The 22,450-nt window shown below is 43.9% G+C and overlaps 1 protein-coding gene across 1 annotated transcript in view; it reads right to left on the minus strand.

Moving 5' to 3' along the window:
* AMPD1 (adenosine monophosphate deaminase 1) overlaps positions 1 to 22,450 on the minus strand; it is a 1,595,039-nt gene that overhangs the window by 478,800 nt on the left and 1,093,789 nt on the right. The window contains exon 8 of the mRNA XM_069242152.1: positions 18,234 to 18,360. Within this exon, the coding sequence (XP_069098253.1) occupies positions 18,234 to 18,360 (127 nt within the window). The remainder of the gene's footprint in view (positions 1 to 18,233; positions 18,361 to 22,450) is intronic.

Consider the following 22,450-nt stretch of genomic DNA (forward strand, 5'->3'; position numbering starts at 1 on the left):
GGCGGTCTGAGACCGCCGTGGCCAGGGTCGGCGGGAGCACCGCCGACAGACCGGCGGTGCCCCGCAGGGCATTCTGACCGCAGCGGTTCGGCCGCGGTCAGATGCGGGAAACCGGCGGTCTCCCGCCGGTTTCCCGCTGCCCTGCAGAATCCTCCATGGCGGTGGAGCGCGCTCCGCCGCCATGGGGATTCTGACACCCCCTACCGCCATCCTGTTCAGGATGGCGGTAGGGGGTGCCGCGGGGCCCCTGGGGGCCCCTCCAGTGCCCATGCCAATGGCATGGGCACTGCAGGGGCCCCCATAAGAGGGCCCCACAAAGTATTTCAGTGTCTGCTATGCACCCGTCGCACCTTCCCACTACGCTGGCTCAATTCTGAGCTGGCGTCCTCGTGGGAAGGTTGATTTGCCCTGGGCTGGCGGGCGGCCTTTTGGCGGCCGCCCGCCAGCCCAGGGCAAATCCCAAAATACCCTCAGCGGTCTTTCGACCGCGGAGCGGTATTTTGGTGGGGGAACTTTGGCGGGCGGCCTCCGCCGACCGCCGAAGTTAGAATCACCCCCTATGTCCCTTCAGGTAAGCTAACCTGTCTGGTGCGTTCAGGGAGGGAGCAGCAGACGTTTTTTGTCGTTGCTCTCCTCATGCGTGCGCAAAGGTGCCATCTTGGTTTTCCTATGTTTAACCTGGGTGTGCACCAGGCTGCCCTTGTCCCTAATCTCCTGGTCAAGCACTCTCTTTCGCTGGTGATCTGATGAGGCACGGCCCCTTGTCAAAAGCTTCCCTTCTAACTGTATCTCAGATTCTTCATTCACTGGGGTTCCATACCTACTCAAGCTCTGCTGAGGTGGAGGGCATGCTACTCTACTCTCTTGCTGGGCTTCCATGGTGTGAGCTCTCTCCATCTCTCTCCCTCCTCAGTTCTAGTGTTTTCTTGGACTCCCATCATCTACATAGTCTCCCTGGTTACTGCCAAATTTTGGAGGTCTGGGATCTCTTCCCTCACTCTTGCTAGCTGTCTTTCTATCCAAGACTGCTATAAATTTTCTCTTCACTCAGGTTCATTCCTCGGAACTAGTGGGGGTGCATGCTCCCTGTGCCGCTGGTGCTTGGTCTGCTGACCACGACAGACAGAGGAGGTGGAGCTTCGAGCGCTCTATTCCTTCACTGGGGTGGTACAGGGAGTGTCAGGGCCTGTGGGCCTGTTGGTCCGAAACACCTAGACCCAACAGTGTGCTGTTCAGTAGGGTCCCCCTGAACTCCCTCGACAAGAGGGTTAGTGTATCCTAAAGCGGGGATCAGGGAGAGCACCTCCATACTTACGTATGGTGGGGGAGGTGCGGACCCCTTTCTTACCACCGGTGGGTCACTCCTATTGGCCTGTACTTCCTCAAAGATGGCTCATAGTTCCAGGAATGCTTCCCTTTCATTTTTCTTTTGGCCAGTGTATTTGATTTGTACATATGTTCTTGTGTGTTCAATCATGTTGGTGTCCAATGTTCCCTCTTTTGGCCAGGGAATGTGTGTGCGTTGGTATGGTGTGTAACTCGTGGCAAAGCTTGCTTAGCCTGAGAGGGGAACTTTCTCTGCAAGTGCTCTAAAGAGGATCCCATGGTGGAATTGGGGTAGTCTTCTTAGCAGATAGTTACTTTCTAGGTTCACGTTTTTTAGGGGATTTTTAAGTTACATGCATTCTAACTTTCTATTTTTATGGGGTTTTCTAAGTTGCAAACTTTTCTGTTTTTATAGATTTCTTAATTTTACTTGAATGACAGGAAAATATGTACAAGGGTATGACTGGATCTATCCGATAATGGGAACTATATATACAATTGGTTTACCAAACCTGATCTAGTAGGGAAGGATATATACACAGGGATTCCTAGATCTAACAAGCTCAACTTTATTCACAGATGCATCAAAATAAACATTTAACAAATAATTGCATGAAGAGACACAATCCTAGGAAAAAGTGCAATGCAATTGTTAGTTCACAGCAGCATACAATTCGGGGACAAAGTAGCAAGCCTTACTTTGGCATCAAACAACAATTTATGTGAATCAACAATATATTCATGTAAACAATAAACATTGACAATATCACAACATTCAACATTTAAGGTAAACACATTGACATTGGTCTACTAGCATCATAATATCAAACCAACACCATTTCAAAAGGCAGCGGGGATGCTGACTAGGCCCCAAAAATCAAGGGAACAGTCTGCCTGCAAAGCCTGAGCCCTGCCCACTATTAGCACACATTAAACTGTGACCAAGAGAAGCTCTGCACTGCATGGAACTAGAGGAGCCTTATAATCTTGTCAATACAAGCTTGGGGTATCAGCAATTGTGTGTAAACATTTATGCAGAGAAAGAAGGAACTTACTTCAATGGCCATAAACCCTTCTTGGCAAAACACAATCTATACCTAATCTCCTGAATCTCAATCGCTCTAGTAACCTAATGTCCGAATTCCCCCATGTCACACGCAAGAGTCCTGTGTGCCATCTGTGTCACTCCCAGATGACCAAGCGGAGCACTCCATTCACTTTTTTCAAATACCACCAGTGTTAGGAAACTGGTGGCACTGAAATAACCAGGCTAGCCTATTAAGAGCGAGATGTGGGCCCTACATCACACCCAAAGGCTATGCGTACCGACTGCATCATGCTCAGCAGTCCACACTAAGGCACCTCTTAAAACAAAGAGTTGGCCCTATGCCACACCAAGAGCCTTGTGCATACCATCTGTGTCACACTGCTCAGGGGTCCAAATGGCCAGCAACTCAAAACCCCTGTATTACACAGGGATCAACTGTACTGGCTGTGCTACGTCCAGTGGCCCAAGAGATCAACCTTCCTGAAACTGACTATCAAGAAAATGACTTCTGCAGATTATGCTTTTTCCTAGTTTGCCACACGCCAAATGTTAGGACTAAGACTCTGATGTAGTCTCTTACCATTGTGGCGGCAGCTTCAGGGTGAACCTCTGCCCCATGGATTCAGCAGAACTTCCAATCAATTGAGGCATCTGCTCACCTTTCTTGTTATGCAAGTGTGAATCCATTCAGACAGGGTCCCCTTTCTTTGCTTGTACTATGGTCTGAAGAACCGATCAGCTCCTATCTGTCTCATCAAAATATTGCTCAAATGAGAATGTACTTTAAAACCAAAAGACAAGAGGCGTCTGGCAAAACAGGAAACATTTTGTTTAATGTAACGTTAGGGCTGGGAGAGACGTTACAGAACCGAGGTCTGAGGACTGTCTCTCATAGTATATTGAGTTGATGCGGGTTTAATACAGTTCTTCTGGGTGCAATAAAGAAATAAAAAGCAAACATTTGCCATGAAGTCTTAGATACAATTCTAGATAGGAAAAGCAGGTGGGCCTCGATGTGGCATGGACACAGTGTGGGCCAGCTACTACATATCCAGGTGTCCAGCAAGTGGTCAGTGTGTGTGCTGTTTGAGCTGTGTCCTAATTGGCTAAGTGTACCTAACTATGTGTAGCTTCTGAATTTATGGAGTTTTGGGAACGCATGCATTCCTCCGGCTATGTGTGCTTTATTGGGGCCAACATCCAGGGGCCAATGTAGTGTTGCTGCCTATCGGTGAGATCTGTTCTAAGTTTTCATGTTTGTGCGTTTGGCTGTCAGCTAAGTGTTACCCCACCTGTGATCTGTCACTCATTAACCTTCAGGCCTGGGGTGCGGACCCTGCCTGACAATGTACATACATGGGGTTGATGGAGAGTTCATGGTGGGAGAATCTAACATCTGTGATACAGCTTCGTTTGTGTATGAAAATGTATCACTCATGTGTAAGAATGCCTTGTTGTCAGGCTCATTGTTATTAATCACTCCAATCAAGTCACCCATAGCTGTGTTTGTGTTGTCCCCTGTTCCCTTTCTTTATGTGGGTTTCCAGTAGTGCTATGATATCATAGTTTCACTCCCTTTGAAAGCTCTACAATTTCCCTTTTGTGTGAGCCACTTAGAGATTGATATTTAAGAAACACTAATTTTCCACCAATTTAGGGAAGAAAGGGCTTATAACCATACTGGCATGCAATGCATGAGAGTGCAAAAGAATCTTCTTGATTTGCAAGAAAATGTAGTCATGGCCTAAGGCGCGAAGAGTCTTTCTTGGAGATATTAAACATCCCCTTCTTATTTTAATGTAAAAGATTAACTGATATTGGGCCAAATTAGCGCATATCAAGCCAATAAACAATATACAACCATATATATTGTTCAGATAAATCAAGGAATGGCAAGCAAGGCTCTTATCTTCGTTGAGGACCAACAATGTGGTTGTTCCATCTCAATGCTTCAAAACCAAAATTAAGAGGAACTAACTTCCCTCCTGAGGCCCCTACCTTCAAGCCGATGTGAGTGGCAAGCCAAATTCCAAAGGTTCTCATAGTCTGCCTCCCCTAACAGAAGTGAAGTTCCAGAGGAGATGACTAAGTCCTCCACACATTGCCTATTGTTTTGTCCAGAGTTTATCTACAATGATATGAAACAGGTCAATTAAAGGATCAAGCCTGCAACCGAAAGGAAGATGAGCCACGTTAGTCCAGTATCAGCAATTCATATTTAGACTGCCTGTTCTCATAATCATTTCTACTAATGTTTTCTTTGGATCTCTGTGAGTGAATCTAAATGACCTCCTTGCTACTACTGATTGCAAGTTGTCTGATCTATTCCACTTCTTCCGTGTCTGTTCTGAACTGTATTCCTAGGAGTTTTACTGAATTTTCTTTAGCCAATATGTCTTGCACCGCATCTATATATTTAAAGGTGGGTCCAAAAGGGAACGCTCATCTATATTTTACTTTGTCAGCCCTGAAGTGATCCGTGATATGTCTAAACTGCCACTGTGGCTGAAAAATAGTGGAGTTATCTGAAACTGTAATGACCCTTGAATGTGTCTGTGTTTTTTGCTCTAGCTTCTATGAGAACCTTCTCCATTTCCATGAAGCTGTAATATATGTTGAAACCACATCTTGTGTTTTCTGTTGCAAACATCCCAGCATCAATCCCACAATAGAGTTTGTTTCCAGCTGGATAATGCAGAGAACAGTCTCACCACAGAATAGTCAAGATCTTTTCCCTCTGTTCCTGTAAGCCCCAGGTACTGACTTTATCTCTAAAGGACCGACTTTCCAGCGCACCGATTTTGAGATAGCTGCTTGAGCTTCATGAAAGCTGGTCTCTCAGAAATGTATCATAGGATAACCCTAAATCCTCCAAAACTCCTAACATTTTTGCTGATCTCCTGAATTCTTGCCCCAACAGAATACATATCAACTGCAGTGTGTCAAATTTGGTGCCCTGCTCAGATTTCCTAGAATTTGTGGCCTTCAAATGAATATGTCTTTATTTCCAAATGTAGCTCCATTTTGAAGGCTGCCAGACTGGTGACCAAGACCTCCTTCTTGAGCCTCATAATGTCTGATGAGGCAGGGCAGGTCATCCTCTCTGTTGATTGCAGCATTGAAGAAAATAATTGGCCCTAGGTCCTGCTGTCTGTAGAGTAGTGAGATACCCCTCTTTGCATTGGGAGAGTTTCTTTAGCAGAATGAAAAGTGGCCTCAGGGTTTGCTGTTATGACTGAAGTTATCAACTATTCCAACCTCCTAGTGGTGATATCTCTACATGTCAGGGGTTAAACAAAACAAGGCATATTCAAAAAGTATCAGATCCACACTGGAGGCTCTCGTCTTGTCCTCACTGATTAAGGCAGGACAGCTACTGTGAGTATCCTCTCTATAAAAACATCAGCAAATTGATTTGTGGGTAAGAGCAATCATGAGAGAGGTACCCGCCTTCATTACGGGGTACAATATGGGGGCCCTCTCAAATGGGGCAGGAACAGTGAAGGGACTCCAATTTGGGACACAAGAGGCTCTCGATGTGGGTGGCTTGCCCAATGGATTAGAACATAGATTAAGAAATTGCTAGTCACTGAAATGTTTTTAAACATTCTATCCATCACTTTTTTGTATTTTTCATTGCAGCGCTTTAAGTGCGACAGGTATGCCTAGACATGGCCCCATGCCCACAGTGCTACTGTACCGTAGCTGCCCACGACTGAACCGGCCCGATAAAGCCAAAATCAATATTGAGTGACTTGTATTCTGGTTTAGGATCAGAGAGGACCTAGCTTGGCAGTTCTGGATGGACTGTTCTTACTGGAGCAAGGAGAATGCTGATTTGCAGATCTTTGGATTTAACCTGAGGTGGCATGGTGGCAAAAAACAGGGACTGTGATAAAAACACGGACTGTGATGCAGCCCCAAGTAACTGGCAGTGTCTAAAATTATTTCAAGCATTCCACAGATCACTTTTCTATATTTTCCCCTTGTAACATCCTAAGTATGATGGGTATGCCTAGATGTGCTTCCTGTGCTCGCTGTGCCACTGTAACCAAGATGCACCCCACTGAAGAGGCTCAATTAGGCTAAAAAAAACAGGCTTGTGTTCTGGTTGTGAGAGGACGTGGCTTGGCAGTTCTGGTTTGCCCATTCCTGCTGGAGCAAGACCATGCCTAATTTACATATGGCTGGTTCTACTCTGAAATGGCATGGTGGGCAAAAAAGATGGACTGGGATCAAGCCCTGTGTAATTACAAGCAACTGAGACTATGTCAACAATTTCTCCCCCCCCCTCTTTTTTTTTTTTTTTTTGCTCTGGGAGCATCAAACACTATACTGGGTTGTCAAAGGCTCGTGCCCCTCCCAAGTGTGTACTTGTAGCTCTGAGTGGTTCAGCAGGGTGCACTCACCCCGGTACGGTGGTCCTAGTCTGCACTCCACTCTCAAGTGCTATGGTGGTTCCACTGATCCTCACCACTGTTCCACTATGTTGCTTCAGCATCAGGATAAGGTAGTCAATAGGAGCTCCCTTCTGAAAGCCACTCTAAGATAGACATGCTCTCAGGAATTCTGCTGCTGCCTTTTGCTTCTCTCCTTCAGTCTTGGCTTGCGTTCCACATTTTCAGGGAGCAGTCACACTTCCACTTCATTACCTCAACATTACCTTGTGAAGGCTCCAGCAGGTGCCCAGGATTCTCCTCAGCCGAGCACAGCACTAGAATGGCGCTTCAGCATTTCCAGCCACAAGACTGACTTAGGCACCCCCGAACACGCATCACTGTTTCAGTTGCCCACTTATTGTTTTTCTATTTTACTGAACAGTTTGTTTCGTGGTACATGCGTTGTGACATACGTTTACAATTTACAGTTTCAAAATGTCCCTAATGTTCTTCTTAGGTGAGAAACGAATAGTTTCTTACCTGTAACTCCTGTTCTATCATAGGGAAAATTCCATGATAAGTCATAAGGACTGAATAGCCCTTCCCACGTGCCGGGACCCCGGAGCATTTCTTTAATATATCTTCTTAAGTGGAGAAACTTGCCTCTTTTCATGAAGGCATTAGGAGACAATTAAGACAGAGACAGATAATGCAGCCTGTATGTCTAGGCTGCAAAGACCCAAATCTTCATAATTAAGTCATCAAGGGCAAATATTTTAAAATTGGGTATAATTTAGGAAGTTTTGCAAATGGTATAAATCTCCTTCACAAACACCTTTTTATGAATGAGATGAGGAAGGGCAGGGTAAAATAGCCTTTTAGGCTGCCAATATATGGCTAAAATAGTCACTGTGCCTTTAAGAACCCAGGGACCACCAGTATCCCATCATGCCCGGCTGGTGACAGTTGCTTCAGTTCTTTTTGAAGGCTATATGGGACATATAAAGATTGCAAAGATACCTCTGTCCATTCCACCAGGAAGGAGGGAGGGTTGCTTATGACGTATCATGGAAAATCCCCTACAAGAGTGCAGGAGTTATAAGTAAGAAACTATTCCTTCTCTCATAGGGGATTTCCATGTACAGTCATAAGCACTGAATAGAAAAGCAAGCCAGTCCCCACATATCGCGGTGGAGAAGATAGAAGGTCACTTAGACAGTTTAGACAAACAGATTTCTGAGGGAGGCCTCCCTACTTGAGCATCTGTTCTAGCGTCAGAAGCTAAGCAGTATTGCTTGGTGAAGATATGTACTGATTTCCAGGTAGCTGCCTTGCAAATTTCTGGAATGGGGACGTTACGAAGTAAAGCAGCAGTAGCTGCTTTACCTCTAGTAGAATGTGCTTTAGGTTTAGCTATTAGTGGCTTATTAGCTTTTTGGGAGCACAATAAAATGAGATGGATTGTTTGAAAGAAGGCAGACCATTGCATATTGGACCAGAGTTAATAAACAAATGGTTTGGTCTGCGGATATCTTTTATTTTGTCAAGGTAACACTTCAGAACCCTCCTAACATCCAAAGAATGGAGAGATATTTCTTCTGTAGTAGAGGGATGCTGAAAGAACATAGGCAATTAAACCGTCATGTTTACATGGAAGTTCAATACTACTTTAGGAAGGAATTTCGGGTGAGTTCTCATAACCACTTTGTTAAAATGAAAGACAGTATATGGTTCATGAGAACATAGTGCTTGTATCATGCTGACCCGGCGCGCTGAAGTTATCCCAACCAGGAAAGCTGCATTCCAAGTGAGATTTGTAGGGAAGCCTTCTGGATGGGTTCAAAGGGATCTCGCATATGGCAAGAAAGCACTATATTGACTTCCCAATGAGGCAAGGGATGTCTAATGGAAGGGAAAACCTTCTTCAACTCTTCTAGGAAAAATTTTATGACTGGGAGTTGGAAAAAAGAGGTTTGTGATGGACATTTCCTGTAGGCAGTAAGAGCCGCAAGAAGAACCTTTGTGGAAAAGAATTGCAAGCCAGATTTAGCCAAATGTAGAAGGCATGGTAAAATCACATCTTCTTGGCAGGTAGTGGGGTCCACATTCTTAGAGGAACACCAGATGCAAAATCTCTTCCATTTGAAAGCATAACCGGAGCAAGTTGAAGGTCGCTTAGCTTCCTTGAGGATATCTATGCAGCCTTGTGGCAAGAGGAAGTATCCCTACAGCACTAGCTCAGGAGACATGCAGCGAAATTTAAGGAGAGACTGGGGTGTACCACCCAGCCTCAGAATTTCATTAGTAGGCCTGGCCTGCATGGCAGCTTGAGATGTGGAAGAAGCAACCGGGGAAGAAGGTCCGGGAACCACCATTGTTGAGTCCATTCTGAAGCAATTAGGATCATCTTGGCATTGGGACAGCTTGATCACGCCTGCCGGAATCAAGAGGATAGGTGGAAATTTGACAGACCAGTTAATCCACAAGGCATTCCCCAGTGTTCCTGGATGGTAGTACCTGCATGTGCAGTTGTGGCATTTTCTGTTTTCTGCTGTGGTGAAGAGGTCTATAGAAGGAGTGCCCCACAAGCGGAAGATACTTTGAATAACCTCTTCGAGTAAGACCCATCCGTGATTTTCGTTGAGAGCTCTGCTGAGAGCGTCTGCTTAGACATTCTGGACTCCTGAGAGGTAAGTTGCTATGACCTTCAGGTTCTTGGCCAGAAGCCACCTCCGAATTGTTTCCATCCTCTAGTGATAATGCTCTAGACCTGGTGTCCCCCTGTTTGTTCAGGTAATGCATGGTGGTTGTATCGTCCATCTGAACAAGTAGGGTGTTGGTGTTGAATGATGCTTGAAAGGCCTCAAATGCCAGATGAACTGTGCGGTCCCCAAGGAGATTGATATAGTGTGTCATCTCTGTCTGAGAAAAACAACCATGAATCTGGAGATGATCCATGTGGGCTCCCAATTTGAGGAATGATGCATCCGTCACAATTGTGTGAGATGGGACCTGTTGGTGGAATGGCACTGCTTTAAGGAGATTGCTTGGAAAACACCACCACTTCAGGGATCGTATCCCATCAGCTGGTGCCACTGGTCTTTTAGATACTCCTGGAGAGGTCGTATGTGGAGGCAAGCAATGGGAGTGAGAAAGATGCAGGCTGTCATTGATCCGAGGAGAGATAAGAATTTCTCTTGCTGTTGGGGGAGGTACCTTCTTGAGAGACTCACATTTATGAAGGATCGATGTGTTGTTCCTCTGAAGGATACACCTTTGTGTGAACGGTGTCAATGGTGGCTCCTAAGTAATGCAACATCTGGACCGGTGTTGACATTGACTTGTTGAGACTGACGTGAAGACCCAACCAATAAAGTAGATCACAAGTCCAACCGAAATGCAGTTGGGCTTCATAAGAAGTGGATGCCTTTATGAGCCAATCATCTAGAGAGGGGTAGATGAAGATTTGGTGTTTTCTTAGATGGGCTGCCACTACAGCCATGCATTTGGAGAATGTTCTGGGTGCTGACTTGAGGCCAAAAGGAAGTATTTTGTACTGGTAATGGTTGTGCCCCACCAGAAACCTGAGAAATGTCCGATGCTTCCTGGCAATGGGAATGTGGAAGTATGCATCATGAAGGTCAATGGAGCACAGCCAATCCTCGAGAAGAAGTTCAGGATTATATGATGAAAAGCCAGCATCCTGAACTTCTCTTTCTGATTCCACTTGTTGGTGACTTTTAGATTGAGAATGGGTCTGGATTTGTGCTTGTCTTTCTTTGGTCCAAAGAAATACTGGAGTAATCACTGTTTCTGCGTTGACTGTTGGGAACAGGTTACACAGCCTTCTTTTGTAGCAAGATGTTGACATCCATCCCGAGTAAGTTGAGATGGGAAGTGGACGGTTTGGTGTAATGGATGGTGGTGAAGCGGTAAACCTGAGACACTATCCACTGTGCACAATATTCAATACCCCAAGGTCTGTTGTTATGTGTTTTGCCATTTTTTCAGGTATTGACTAATGCTTCCCCCTAATGGAGTGGATAACAGAAGAGGGGGAAGGGAGGACTCAAGGTTTTGTTTTTGATGTCCGTGTACCACCTGGGATGGATTAATGGTTAGAGCGTCCTATTGATGGTTTATGTTGCGTGTGGTAGGATCTCTGATGCTGCTCAGATCTGTTTGGAATCCATTGAGGGGTTTGAACCCTCTGTAAAGAAAAACTACGCTGGTAGGGTCTAAACGATTTGCATTGCTCCCTGTGTTTCTCCAGTTCTAATGCTTATAGTGTGTTGACTTTTGTTTTGATTCTTAACATTTCGTCATCAGTATGACTGGCAAATAATGTGGAACCAGAGCATGGCAAATTTTTGGGTACGTTGTTGAACTTTTGGTTGAAATGATGTTAGTCTGGAACAAGCATGCCTCCACAGAGTTATTTCATGGCAATAACCATGTGCGGAAAGTAGGGAAGAGTCTTCTGCGCACTGATTATTTGGTTTTATACTATTGAACCCTCATTTACGAATTATAAGGAATCTTCCTGCTTCTCCTTTGGAAGGTGCTCTGCAAATTAATGGATCAAATACCAAAGGGCCTGGTAGTGCCCTCCCAAGAGGGCAGTAGACTGGTGCTTTCTTTGATGTGGCAGCTGTAGTACAGCCTTTGAGGCCTGCTGAATCTAGTTTTCTACTCACCTTATCTGGAGGTGAAGAAGATGATGGAGAGGTGGAATGTACTTTTTTTGCAGCCATGATCATGACAAAGTTGGGAGGAGGATCTGAATGTAAAAATAAGGGCTCTTGTTCTGGAGGCCTGTATTTCTTTTGAAGCCCCAATTAGCAGGCTTAGAAGTGGCTAGAGTTAAAAACATGTCCATGATTGGCTCAAGTAGATCTAGAACCAGGGGAAGTAACGGTCTTGAGATGGAACGTTGATGTAGCATCTCAAAGAACACTGAGGTGGATGGTGCAGGGACTGACATTGGTATATTTAGTTTGGCAGCCCCTCTGTGACTCTGCGAAGACCGGTGGTGTCCCACTTGTGGACCACAGTCGGATCGGCGGTCTGCGTTTCAAGCGGCCGTTCCTGCTGCGGGACGCTTTTCGGTTCGTGACCTGTTTTTTGGGCCGCAGCGCAACCTGAAACTTTCCCTTTGGACTCTGTTCCACACTGCGTCCACCTTTTACCCCCCTAGTTTTACTTACCTGTTTCTTATTGGTTTTCTTCTTTTTTCTTTTTTTCTTTTTTGTTCATTCTTAGCCATATTTTCTCTTTTCCAGGAGTCTGTGTTTCCTTCCCTGCATGTCTTACTCCCTACCTTTTATATTATGGCTATTTTACCATTTACTTTAATGTGGCTTTTCCCAATCCAAGATGGTGTCTTTATTACTTCCTGCATGTCACTTCCTGCATGTCACTTCCTGTTTGTCAGTATATAAGCACAGTTGGTCTTCTGTTCCTTCCATTGAAAACACTTCCGTTCCGGTTGTGCTCCTCGCACCTGTATCCTGTGATTTTGGACTTCACCTGATTTTCCCTGTCTGCAGTTTTTATTCCAGACTTTTTTGCCTCTTTTTTTCTTTCCTTTATATCTTTTTCAGGAGTTCTTTGATCTGAGGTTTTTCCCATGTTGTTTTTTTTCCTCTGGGACTCCTTCTGGAGGTTACGGCCTGCTTGGTGTTCTATTATCAGTAGCACCATGGCTACTGGAAAGGGTCTCCCCTACCATGGTCAATCCAGAACAAGCAAGAAACCTGGTGGTGCCCAGAGACTGGCAGATTACAGCGGTAAGAAGCCTTCAGGTCGTGACAGATTGCAACACCAAACATTTCTGTGTTGCTCTGGAACCATGGAAGGATCACCTGAAGATGTTGTGGAAACTGCACAGTCTATGCTTCATACCGTACAACAACAGGCACAGGAATTACAACAACTGAGTGCCGAAAATACTGCTCTGAGACAAGCTCTGGTGTCTCGATCCATTGATGTACCTACCATCTCCGCCTCAACACCACATTATTCTGGAAATCCTAACAAATTAAAGGAATTTATGGACTCTTTAACTGTGTATTTTGCATTTCGACCCTCTCAGTTTACCCAGGATAAGACCAAGGTTCCGTATTTGATAAGTTCTCTGTCTGGCCCAGCCTTAGCCTGGGCAACCCCCTTGGTAGCTGCCTATGCCTCTTTATTATCCAACTATTCAGATTTTCTTCAAGCCTTTAAACAGATGTTCGAATGATCTGGACTGGAAGCCGCTGTGGAAGAGGCATTATGTGAGAAACAACGAGGGAATCAGGATGTCCTGACTTACATAACCTGTTTCAAACAACTAGCGGCTGAAACCACATGGGTTGAATGCACTTTTGTGACACTCCTCCGTCGAGAGTTACAAGACGAAATAAAGGATGAACTGGTGCATTCTACCCAGGTAGAATCATTGAAAGAACTGATGGGCCGGTCACTTAATACTGAGTACCGTTTGCGAGGTTGTAGATTGGAGAAACGAAGGTCCAGGTTTCAGTCCCAGTTAGTAGCAATGCGATCTTCTGCACGCCGCCCTGAAGGAAACCAACAAGGGAAACCAGCCTCCACAGAAGAAGAGCCCATGCAAGTTGATGTTGCTCGTGGACCATTATCTGAAGCAGAACGAGAAAACAGACTATGCAAGGCTTGTGTCTTTATTGTGGCAATGCAGGTCATCTCTTTCGAATGTGTCCAATCCATCCCACCAGACCGTCGGGAAATGCCAGCTCCCATCCCCTGTGAGAAGGAAGGGGACGGGAGGCATTGCGATACCTTCCATCTGCTCCTCCAGAGAAGATACCACAGCTCTTTTTATATTTTCAGTAATTCTACATTGCCCTAACCAGGAAGAACAAGTTTTCACGTTATTGGATTGTGGAGCCAGTGGGATGTTCCTAGATGAGAAATGGACTAAGGAAAAAGGAATACCTCATGTTCCTAAAGAGATCCCCGAACATGTTCAAACAGTAGATGGCTCTCTTTAACTTCTGGACCAGTGGTGGATACTACTCCTACCCTTTGCCTGCAGTTTGGAAGACATAAGGAACACGTTGCGTTTGACTTGATGTCTTCTCCTAACCATACTATGATTCTGGGAATTCCTTGGTTAACACAACATAATCCATATATAAATTGGGAACACAAACTATATCACTCTCATCCCACTTTTGTCAATTACATTGCTATTCGACATATTCCTATTGGTCTCCAAAAGGGTAAATTTTCTCTTCCAATGAAGCAAGCAATACCATTAATACTATTCAAGGAATACCCAGATGCTATCAAAAATACTCCAACGTATTCCAGAAACCTCAAAAAACCATTTTGCCTCCTCATCAGGATTATGACTGTGATATTCCCTTTATACCTGCGGAAGTAGTTCCCTTCGGAAGAAAGTATTCCTTATCAGACCGGGAAAGAAAAGTATATAAGGAATACATAGATGAAAACATGCAAAGCGGGTTGATTGTTCTCGCTTCATCATCTGCCGGGGCTCCTCGTTTCTTTGTACCTAAGAAGACTAAAGATCTCAGCCTCTGTATTGACTTTTGAGAGTTGAATAAAATGACCATCAAGGATAGGTATCCCCTACCTCTTATTAAGGATATTTTGGAAGCAGTCCAAGGAGCCAAGATATTCATCAAGTAGGATCTGTGGGGTGCCAATCATCTTTTACGGATTGAGGAGGGTGATGAATGCAAGACCGCTTTTCGTACTCCATTAGGTCATTTTGAATACCGCGTCATGCCCTTTGGTCTGACTAAGGCACCTCCCATATTCCAAAGATTTATAGATTACATTTTCTCAGATCTTTTGAATCAAAGTGTTGTCATCTATCTAGATGACATTCTGGTATATTCTCGTTGTCCTGAACACCATACTAAGCATGTTCTTCGAATCCTGGAAAGACTCCAACAAAACAATCTGTACTGTAAGCCTGAAAAGTGTGAGTTCAACAAGACTGAGGTTCAATATCTTGGGTTCTGTATCAACCAAGTAAAGACCCAGAAAAGGTAAAAGCTATATTAGATTTGCCTTCTCCTGCTTCTGTTAAGGAGACACAGGGGGTTATTCTAACTTTGGAGGAGGTGTTAATCCGTCCCAAAAGTGACGGAAAAGTGACTGATTTACCACCAACCGTATTACGAGTCCATTATATCCTATGGAACTCGTAATACGGCTGGTGGTATATCCGTCACTTTACCGTCACTTTTGGGACGGATTAACACTCCTCCAAAGTTAGAATAACCCCCACAGTCCTTTCTAGGATTATCCAATTTCTACAGATAATTTATAAAGGACTTTGCCCAACAACAAGGTCAGATAACCCAGACCATCAAAAAAGAAAATCTAAAGAAGGGTTTCATTTTGACAGAAGAAGCAAAAAGAGCCTTTCAGAGTCTAAAACGTGCCTTTACACAAGCTCCGATATTACGTCATCCTGACACTACAAAGAAATGTATAGTGGTCACTGATGCATCAGATAGAGCGTTTGGAGCCAAAACTCAAAGTAATTGGTCTTCATATCTACCATTGGCTGAAGTTTCCTATAATAATACAGTCCATAGTGCCACAAAGTCCACACCTTTCTTGTGTACTTATGGTTTCCACCTACTGCTTTTCCTACCGTCACTTATAAGGACTCCTCTGTTCCCGCAGTTATCTGAGTTTTTTTAAATCTCCGTCAGGTTCAGGACTTGCTATGTACCAATCTCTTAGCTACAAACGTTACATGAAGAAGGTAGCTGATACTCTGCGTAGTCCTGCACCATCTTACTGGCCTGGGAACAAGGTCTGGCTTTCTTCTAAGCCTGTCCCAGAATAAATTCAAACCCGTTACTATGGCCCTTTTAGAATCCTGCAAGTATTAAACCCAGTCTCAGTTCCTGATCCCTACTAAAGAAATGCCCATTGCCCTCCTCCTCTTTTGGTTGATGGCCATCCTGAGTATGAAGTACAAGAGATATGCGATTCTCGCCTTTTTCGGAATCGTCTCCAATTCTTGATTCGCTGGAAAGGATACCCCATTAGTGATTGTTCTTGGGAGGATGCTTCCTCAATCCGAGCTCCTTGCTTGGTCCGCACATTTTTTCAGCATTTTTCAGACAAGCCAGGGGCTTCTGGGAAGGAACCTACTGTGACGTCGTGAAGATCGGTGGCGTCCCACTTGCAGACCGCAGTCAGATCAGCGGTCCGCGTTTCGGGTGGCTGTTCCTGTCACGGGCAGTTTTTCGGTTTGCGACCTGTTTTTTTGGGCTGCAGCACGACCTCAAATTTCCCTTTGGGATCTGTTCCACGCTGCGCCCACCTTTTACCCACCCCAATTTTACTTACCTGTTTCTGACTGTTTTTCTTCTATTTTCTCCTTTTCTTTTTTGTTCCTTCTTGCCCATATTTTTTATTTCCCAGGAGTTTGTGTTTCCTTCCCTGCATGCCTTGCTCCCTACCTTTTACACTAAGGCTATTTTTTTTATTATCAGCAGCCCTGTGGCTCCTGGAAAGGGTCGCCCCTACCTTGGTCAATCCAGAACAAGCAAGAAACCTGGTGGTGCCCTGAGACTGGCACACTACAGTGGTAAGAAGCGTTCAGGTCGTGACACTCTCGGAATAACACCTCTTGAAAGAGGATATATTATCTATTGGAGAGACAGGTAGCGGTGGAGTGCCCTATAAGGTTTGTGAGTAGTCTGCTGTTGAAGAAGAGGAATGGTCGGTATGTCTTTGATGAGAATATGTCCTTGAACAGATCTATTCTGGTGGTGCCTTGAAGTAGTAGAAGAGCGTCCTGGTGTGTGATGATGAAAGTGGTGGTGTGATCAAGAGCATGTTGGTGTCCTGGGAGCTGGCATTCTCCCAGGGTCTGGAGGAGGTGGTAAAATAGAAGGAAGCACCAGTCAATGAAGTGGAGGTGGCGGAGGAGATGAAGCCGATGGAGGAGGTGATGAAGGTGGTGGTGTAGGGGATGGAAAGGATGGTAGCATCACAAATTAAGGTGATGAATCAGATGAAGAATATTTTTTTGCCTTTTTCTTCTCTCCCTCCTCGACGTTGATAAACTCCTTGATGCCGACCTCTTGCATCAACGTTTTGCTCTCATTGATCATCTATGCCATGACGACGGTGACCCGGCACTTCTCGATGCCGAAGTACTTCTAAACGTCATTAGCCTGCAATGAGACAATGGTGCATGATCCCTTAATGTCGAATGGTGTTTTGTTGACACTGAGCGTCAACGTTTTTCTGATGTCAACCCAGCCCATGATGGCGAACAAGTTGGAGCTGTACCGTGCCTCGACATTGATGGCCTCGACGTCAATGGGGACATCTGGCTAGAAACATTCACTTGTGATCTTGCATGTCCACTGGAGGTTAAAGGTAGAGCCCTGGTGGAAGACTGGCCTTTCACTCCCTCTGAAATCCCACTGGCAGGTTTTTCTGTTGTCTTTTTCTCTCTCTTCTGTGCTTGCAGGTGAATCTTTTTCCTGCAGAATTTACCTAGAAACGTTCCTGCAGAAGTCACTTGTGGCAAGAAGATCAGAGGAAGATAGGCAGATGATACAGAACTCATGGGGGTCTGTTTTAGCCTTTTTTCCTGCCACAGCAAGGGCACTTATTGAAGAGTGGAGGCATTTTATTCAACAAAATACCTCAGTTTTCTGTCAGAAAATAATACAAAAGAGAAGGAACAGATAAAAGGTGTCGAATAAAGGTGTTGTTACCAATTTCTGACAAAACAAATCCTAGGCAAAAACCTAAAAAAGGTCAAAATCAATACTTCAAGGTCTTGTCAGCAGGAGCCAGAAAAAATAACTAAAACAACTGTCACAAGCTGGGCATGATAGGATACTGGTGGTCCCTGGGTTCTTAAAGGCACAGCCTCTATTTTTGCCATATAATGATGCCTATGAGGCTACTCTACTCTGCTCTTCCTCATCTCATTCATAAAAAGGGGCTTGTGAAGTAGATTTATACTGTTTGCAAAACATTCTAAATTATACTAAATTGTAAAATATTGGCCCTTTTTTTGACTTCATGATGAAGATTTGGGTCTTTGCAGCCTAGACATATCTTTCTCCGTCTTAAGTGTCTCCACAGGCCTTCAAGAAGAAAGTCGAGATTCTCCACTTAAGAAGATATATTAAAGAAATGCTGTGGGGTCGCTGCGCGTAAGCGGGGCTCTTCAGTGCTTATGACTATACATGGAAATCTCCTATGAGAGAATGTAACATTCCATTAGACGTGAGGAAATGTAACAGATGGTGTTTTCTTTTAAGGATGTATACATTTTAAAAATTAAAGTTAAAATATCAGGTAAAATGAGGTTTAACAAAGATTTTACTAAAAGAATTTCAAGAACTCTCCGTGTTAGTTAATAGTGCCTCTAATATTGGAAAATGGTAACGTTGATCTTAAACTAAAAATGTTCACTTGTGCATTTCAAAACAACTTACATGCCTAAGAAACACGCTGAGTTCCTTATTGTCTTGTGGTCTAATTGTTGCTTCAAATAACGGCACAAAGATATTTTCTAAATATTTTCCAAAATCAGGAACAATATTCTTCTTCCTGTAAATATCACTGTACAGAGAAACAACATGCTAAACAAATTCTGTGCATGCAGTGTTAGACATGAGGCAAAGTATTAATTAATACATGCTAATGAATTATCATTTTATGGAATATGTAGCAGTCAGGAAAACTTAACGTTCGAACATGTAAAGCTTGATCTGTAAAACAGTTCCCCTACTTGGGTGTACACAATTTAACTATCTAATTTTATTGTGGTAAGACTTTTGATCAGAGCACCCTTCTCATAGTTAATGGAAATAATAAACACATTTCATTTCAGAAGTCTGTTCAGAGTAAATACTAAAGCCTTCTTCTTGTGGTTTGGGGAGGCCAGAGGGTTTCCCCTCATGAAACTGTTTCCTGTCCTATAAATCTCACACTCAAAAACCTGACACATAAATATATGTGGGTTCTTTCACACAGAGAGTAGTAACTCGGCACCTGCAAAAGAAGGAAGTGGCTGTTTACCCGGCCTCCAGCCAAATAGCACAAAATCTCTGCTACTCACCCAGTGGCCGGAAAAATAGTAAATAATCTCGGCTGTTTTGCTGGCCATAGACTTAATAGCAGAGATAATGTATGAATCGACCAGCAGCCGGGTATATAGTGTGAAGAAGGTTGTTATTTAGCCGGCCATAAAGAAACAAAATGACTCTAGGCAATGGTAGTGTGATGGCCATCTTGTAATGGGGATGCAATGTGTGTGATCCCTTTCAAAGTAAGTGTATATACAAATGGTACAAATGTACAATACTTTGTAAAAAGGTAGTGCATGAATGAAGCCAAGCTGTTTACAGATAAAAAGAAATAGTATAATCAATTGTGAATAAAAAAAACTTCTGTTATTTTAATATTTAAATAAGACATGAGGAAATCAAACACAAGCGTCAGGTTATAGTACATATATATATATATATATATATATATATATATATATATATATATATCTTATTAACAGCTCTTTAGAACTGCTATACAGTGATGTACATATTTAAAGACAAGATACAACATCTGTTATTATGTTGAGGCAACTGGACATCAAGCATTCACTTTTTGCCAGAAATGTGAAAAAACAAACAACAAAAACTTGCATGATTCACATCCCAATATTACAAAGCCCATCCTACACTGCCATAGCAAAGTTTCAGCATGTCTGTAGAGCCGTTTCCCCTTCCTGTTACTGTGACATCTCATCCGACTAAGCCTGAAGTGTCAGTAATAATGTGTCCTAGTCCCTGATCGGTATCCCCCTCACTATTTGCTGGTAACCACGAGTTAGAACGGTGATTTCTGTGGTGCACCAATTTATTAGTTTCTGGGCCAATCTTGAGACTGGAGGGGACGCACCGGCATTCAAGTTCATCGCTAGCCTTCTTTTACCTAGGAGCAGTGTTAAGTCCAGGAATTTGTTTGTCTGCTTAGCCTTCACCGTTGTCGTGGAGTGCCCCAATAAACACTCCTGTATCGACATGCATGGGTCTACCCATGAGGTCTAACAGTAAATCCAGTAGAGTCCTCCAGTAAGTTTGTATATGTATTGAGTCCCATACCATATAGAGGAAGTCAACTTCTGCTGCCTTACATCAAGTATGCCGATGAGAGCCCAGGGTAAATCCTAGCTGGCTGTTGATGACGCAGAAATGAAGGTTTTAAATTTATTAGCGCATAAACGTAGTGCCGCAATAATCAAGTGTGACTTTAACCGAACTAATAAAGATTGTACGGGGACAAATGTGCCCTCAGAGTAGTTCGCCAACATTTATAAGCGTGCTTTATATAACGTGATGTATTAGAATTGTACTGATCTGACATAACCGTAAACGTGTGCCATGATTTGCTTGTTTGAAATGTTTTAACTTAGCATAACTTTAGTGGAGGCTTCGGCCTAGTTGCCTTGTCTCACGGTTTAGATGCTCGTGTTTTTCTAATGTGCTAATAAAACGTGTATTCTTGCTTGAAGCTGTACTTTTCCAGTGAGATCGGTTCACATGCTTATCTTTAAGGTTTCGTGCCAGCCTGGCATCTTCTTCTTTGCTCCAAGGTCAATCTGCAGGTGCAGACAATGGAAGCTCTGAAAGTGAGTTAATTGGTAAAATATGTTGCAACTTACGTTCCCGACTCCAAGGATAATGTAGGCCTAGGTAGAAGCTTGTGAATTGTTGTTTTTGATTGGACAATTTGAAGCCAACCTATGAACCCTCCAATGGAAGACCCTACTGGATTTGAACTGTTGATTATTTAAACCTGGTGCACAAGAAGAAAGCAGCCATTGCCCATTACCCACTGCACCCATTGAGGACATTATTGCCCATTGCAGCCATTATGGCCCATCTTGCCGACCTCGTCATTTTGCCATCTTCTACGATGCCAATTGATGTTCGACGCCATTTTGAATGAGACTTTGATGCTTTCTCTAATCGAGAGAAAGAGACTTTAAGTAATTCTCGCTCTAGAGACTTTAACTTTGATCTGTCCCTTTGCATAAAGTAGTAGTTTTGTCCTTTTATCTTGCCGCTGTGAGGCAATTGCCCCGTCCACCCTGCCCACCTTTGCCCCCGTCCCATGCTGATCGAAACCGGTACCTGTGAGACGAAGACTTCCTTGAATGCTGATTGAATTTGGTAAATATGAAAGGAAAATGTACAATTGCATTGTGTTTCTTTTTAGGTAACCAACTGCTGATTTTTGATAAGAGCCCTAGTTAGGAGTTTTCCAAATCAATGTTGCTAAATTGTTTTTTGCATGAAGTCCCACATGCAGATGCTAATTTGAGGTTAGATGAGGATTCATTTGTTGCTCGATGCAATTTGAGACCTTGTTATGCTGACTAATGTATGCAATTAGCCCATTACAGATTATAGTTTTAGTGGTTTGTGTTGCTATTATCGAATGCATTGTTATTCAAATGCTGCATAGATTGCATCTTTTTTGCCGTTATGGACAGCTATTAATGTTCATTTACATATATCATTTGGTGTTGAGACACATTTATATCGTGCTAGCTTTGTTAATATAGGGAAATAAATTCATTAACTTTGAATGAACTGGTGTGGTTATTCATGGCCGAAAGGTCATGGTTCGCCGGAATGTTTTCTGGATTAATTGTGAAGTGTTATGTTGATCAGGGCATTGCTTATGTTCGTTATTGATTATTGATTTGATTAAATTGACTAATCTCGGGTGAAGAGAGCCCCACTTGGTCAAAAGATTCATCGACCCAAGAGCGTCCAAATACAGGTAATTTATTAGGACGGAACGCTCTATCAGTAGATGGTAGCAGAGGTAATGGTTACGCCCTTTGGGACCCCACTCGAGAGGTAACGGTTTCGCCCTTTGGGACCCCACTCGAGAGGTAACGGTTTCGCCCTTTGGGACCCCACTCGAGAGGTAACGGTTTCGCCCTTTGGGACCCCACTCGAGAGGTAACGGTTGCGCTCTTTGAGACCCCACTCGAGAGGTATATGGTGTTGAATTAGATTTTTCTTGAGTAAAACAGATTGAGAGAATGATGATGCCCTAAGTCCCCCGCGACTTTCCCGGGATCTCGGAGCTTGCGAATGGAGAGAATGGAGGTGTGAAATCGGCGTTGGCGGTACTAGTGACGGTATGAGTGAAGTCAGGGTTTTGCGCTTGCACAGCTTATTGCCGCAGATTGTTTGAAAAGGTTGCGAGGATTTTAGAGAATAGCGGAGGTGCGACTCCGAGTGTGAGAGTAGGGAAGTCGTCGAACTTCATGTGCATGTGGCGCTTTGTGCTGAAAAAGGTCCACGTGGTTGTTGTTGTTGAGACGGGCCCTGCGAGGTCAAGAGACTCCGGAGTATGTTGAAAAGTGTATGAGACACTTGTTTTATGTTGTGGTCTGGTCGGTTTAATAGGTTGACCGGGCGTGGTCAACGAGTCGGTACGTGTGTTAAGGGAGTGAAAGAAAACTTCGACTTCGGGCTTTGACAAATTCTAAGTGCACTAGAATAGATCATTGACAAGTTGAGAGCAGAGTCTGCGGGTCAGGATTTGCTTGCGAAAGTGGGGACCGAGAAAGATGGAATAACTGCCGAGGCTAGTGAAAAATCCCTAAGGTCCTGAAGCGATTGTGTTACCC

The sequence above is a fragment of the Pleurodeles waltl genome, chromosome 6, assembly GCF_031143425.1.
Source record: "Pleurodeles waltl isolate 20211129_DDA chromosome 6, aPleWal1.hap1.20221129, whole genome shotgun sequence".
In the NCBI taxonomy this organism is placed as follows: domain Eukaryota; kingdom Metazoa; phylum Chordata; class Amphibia; order Caudata; family Salamandridae; genus Pleurodeles; species Pleurodeles waltl.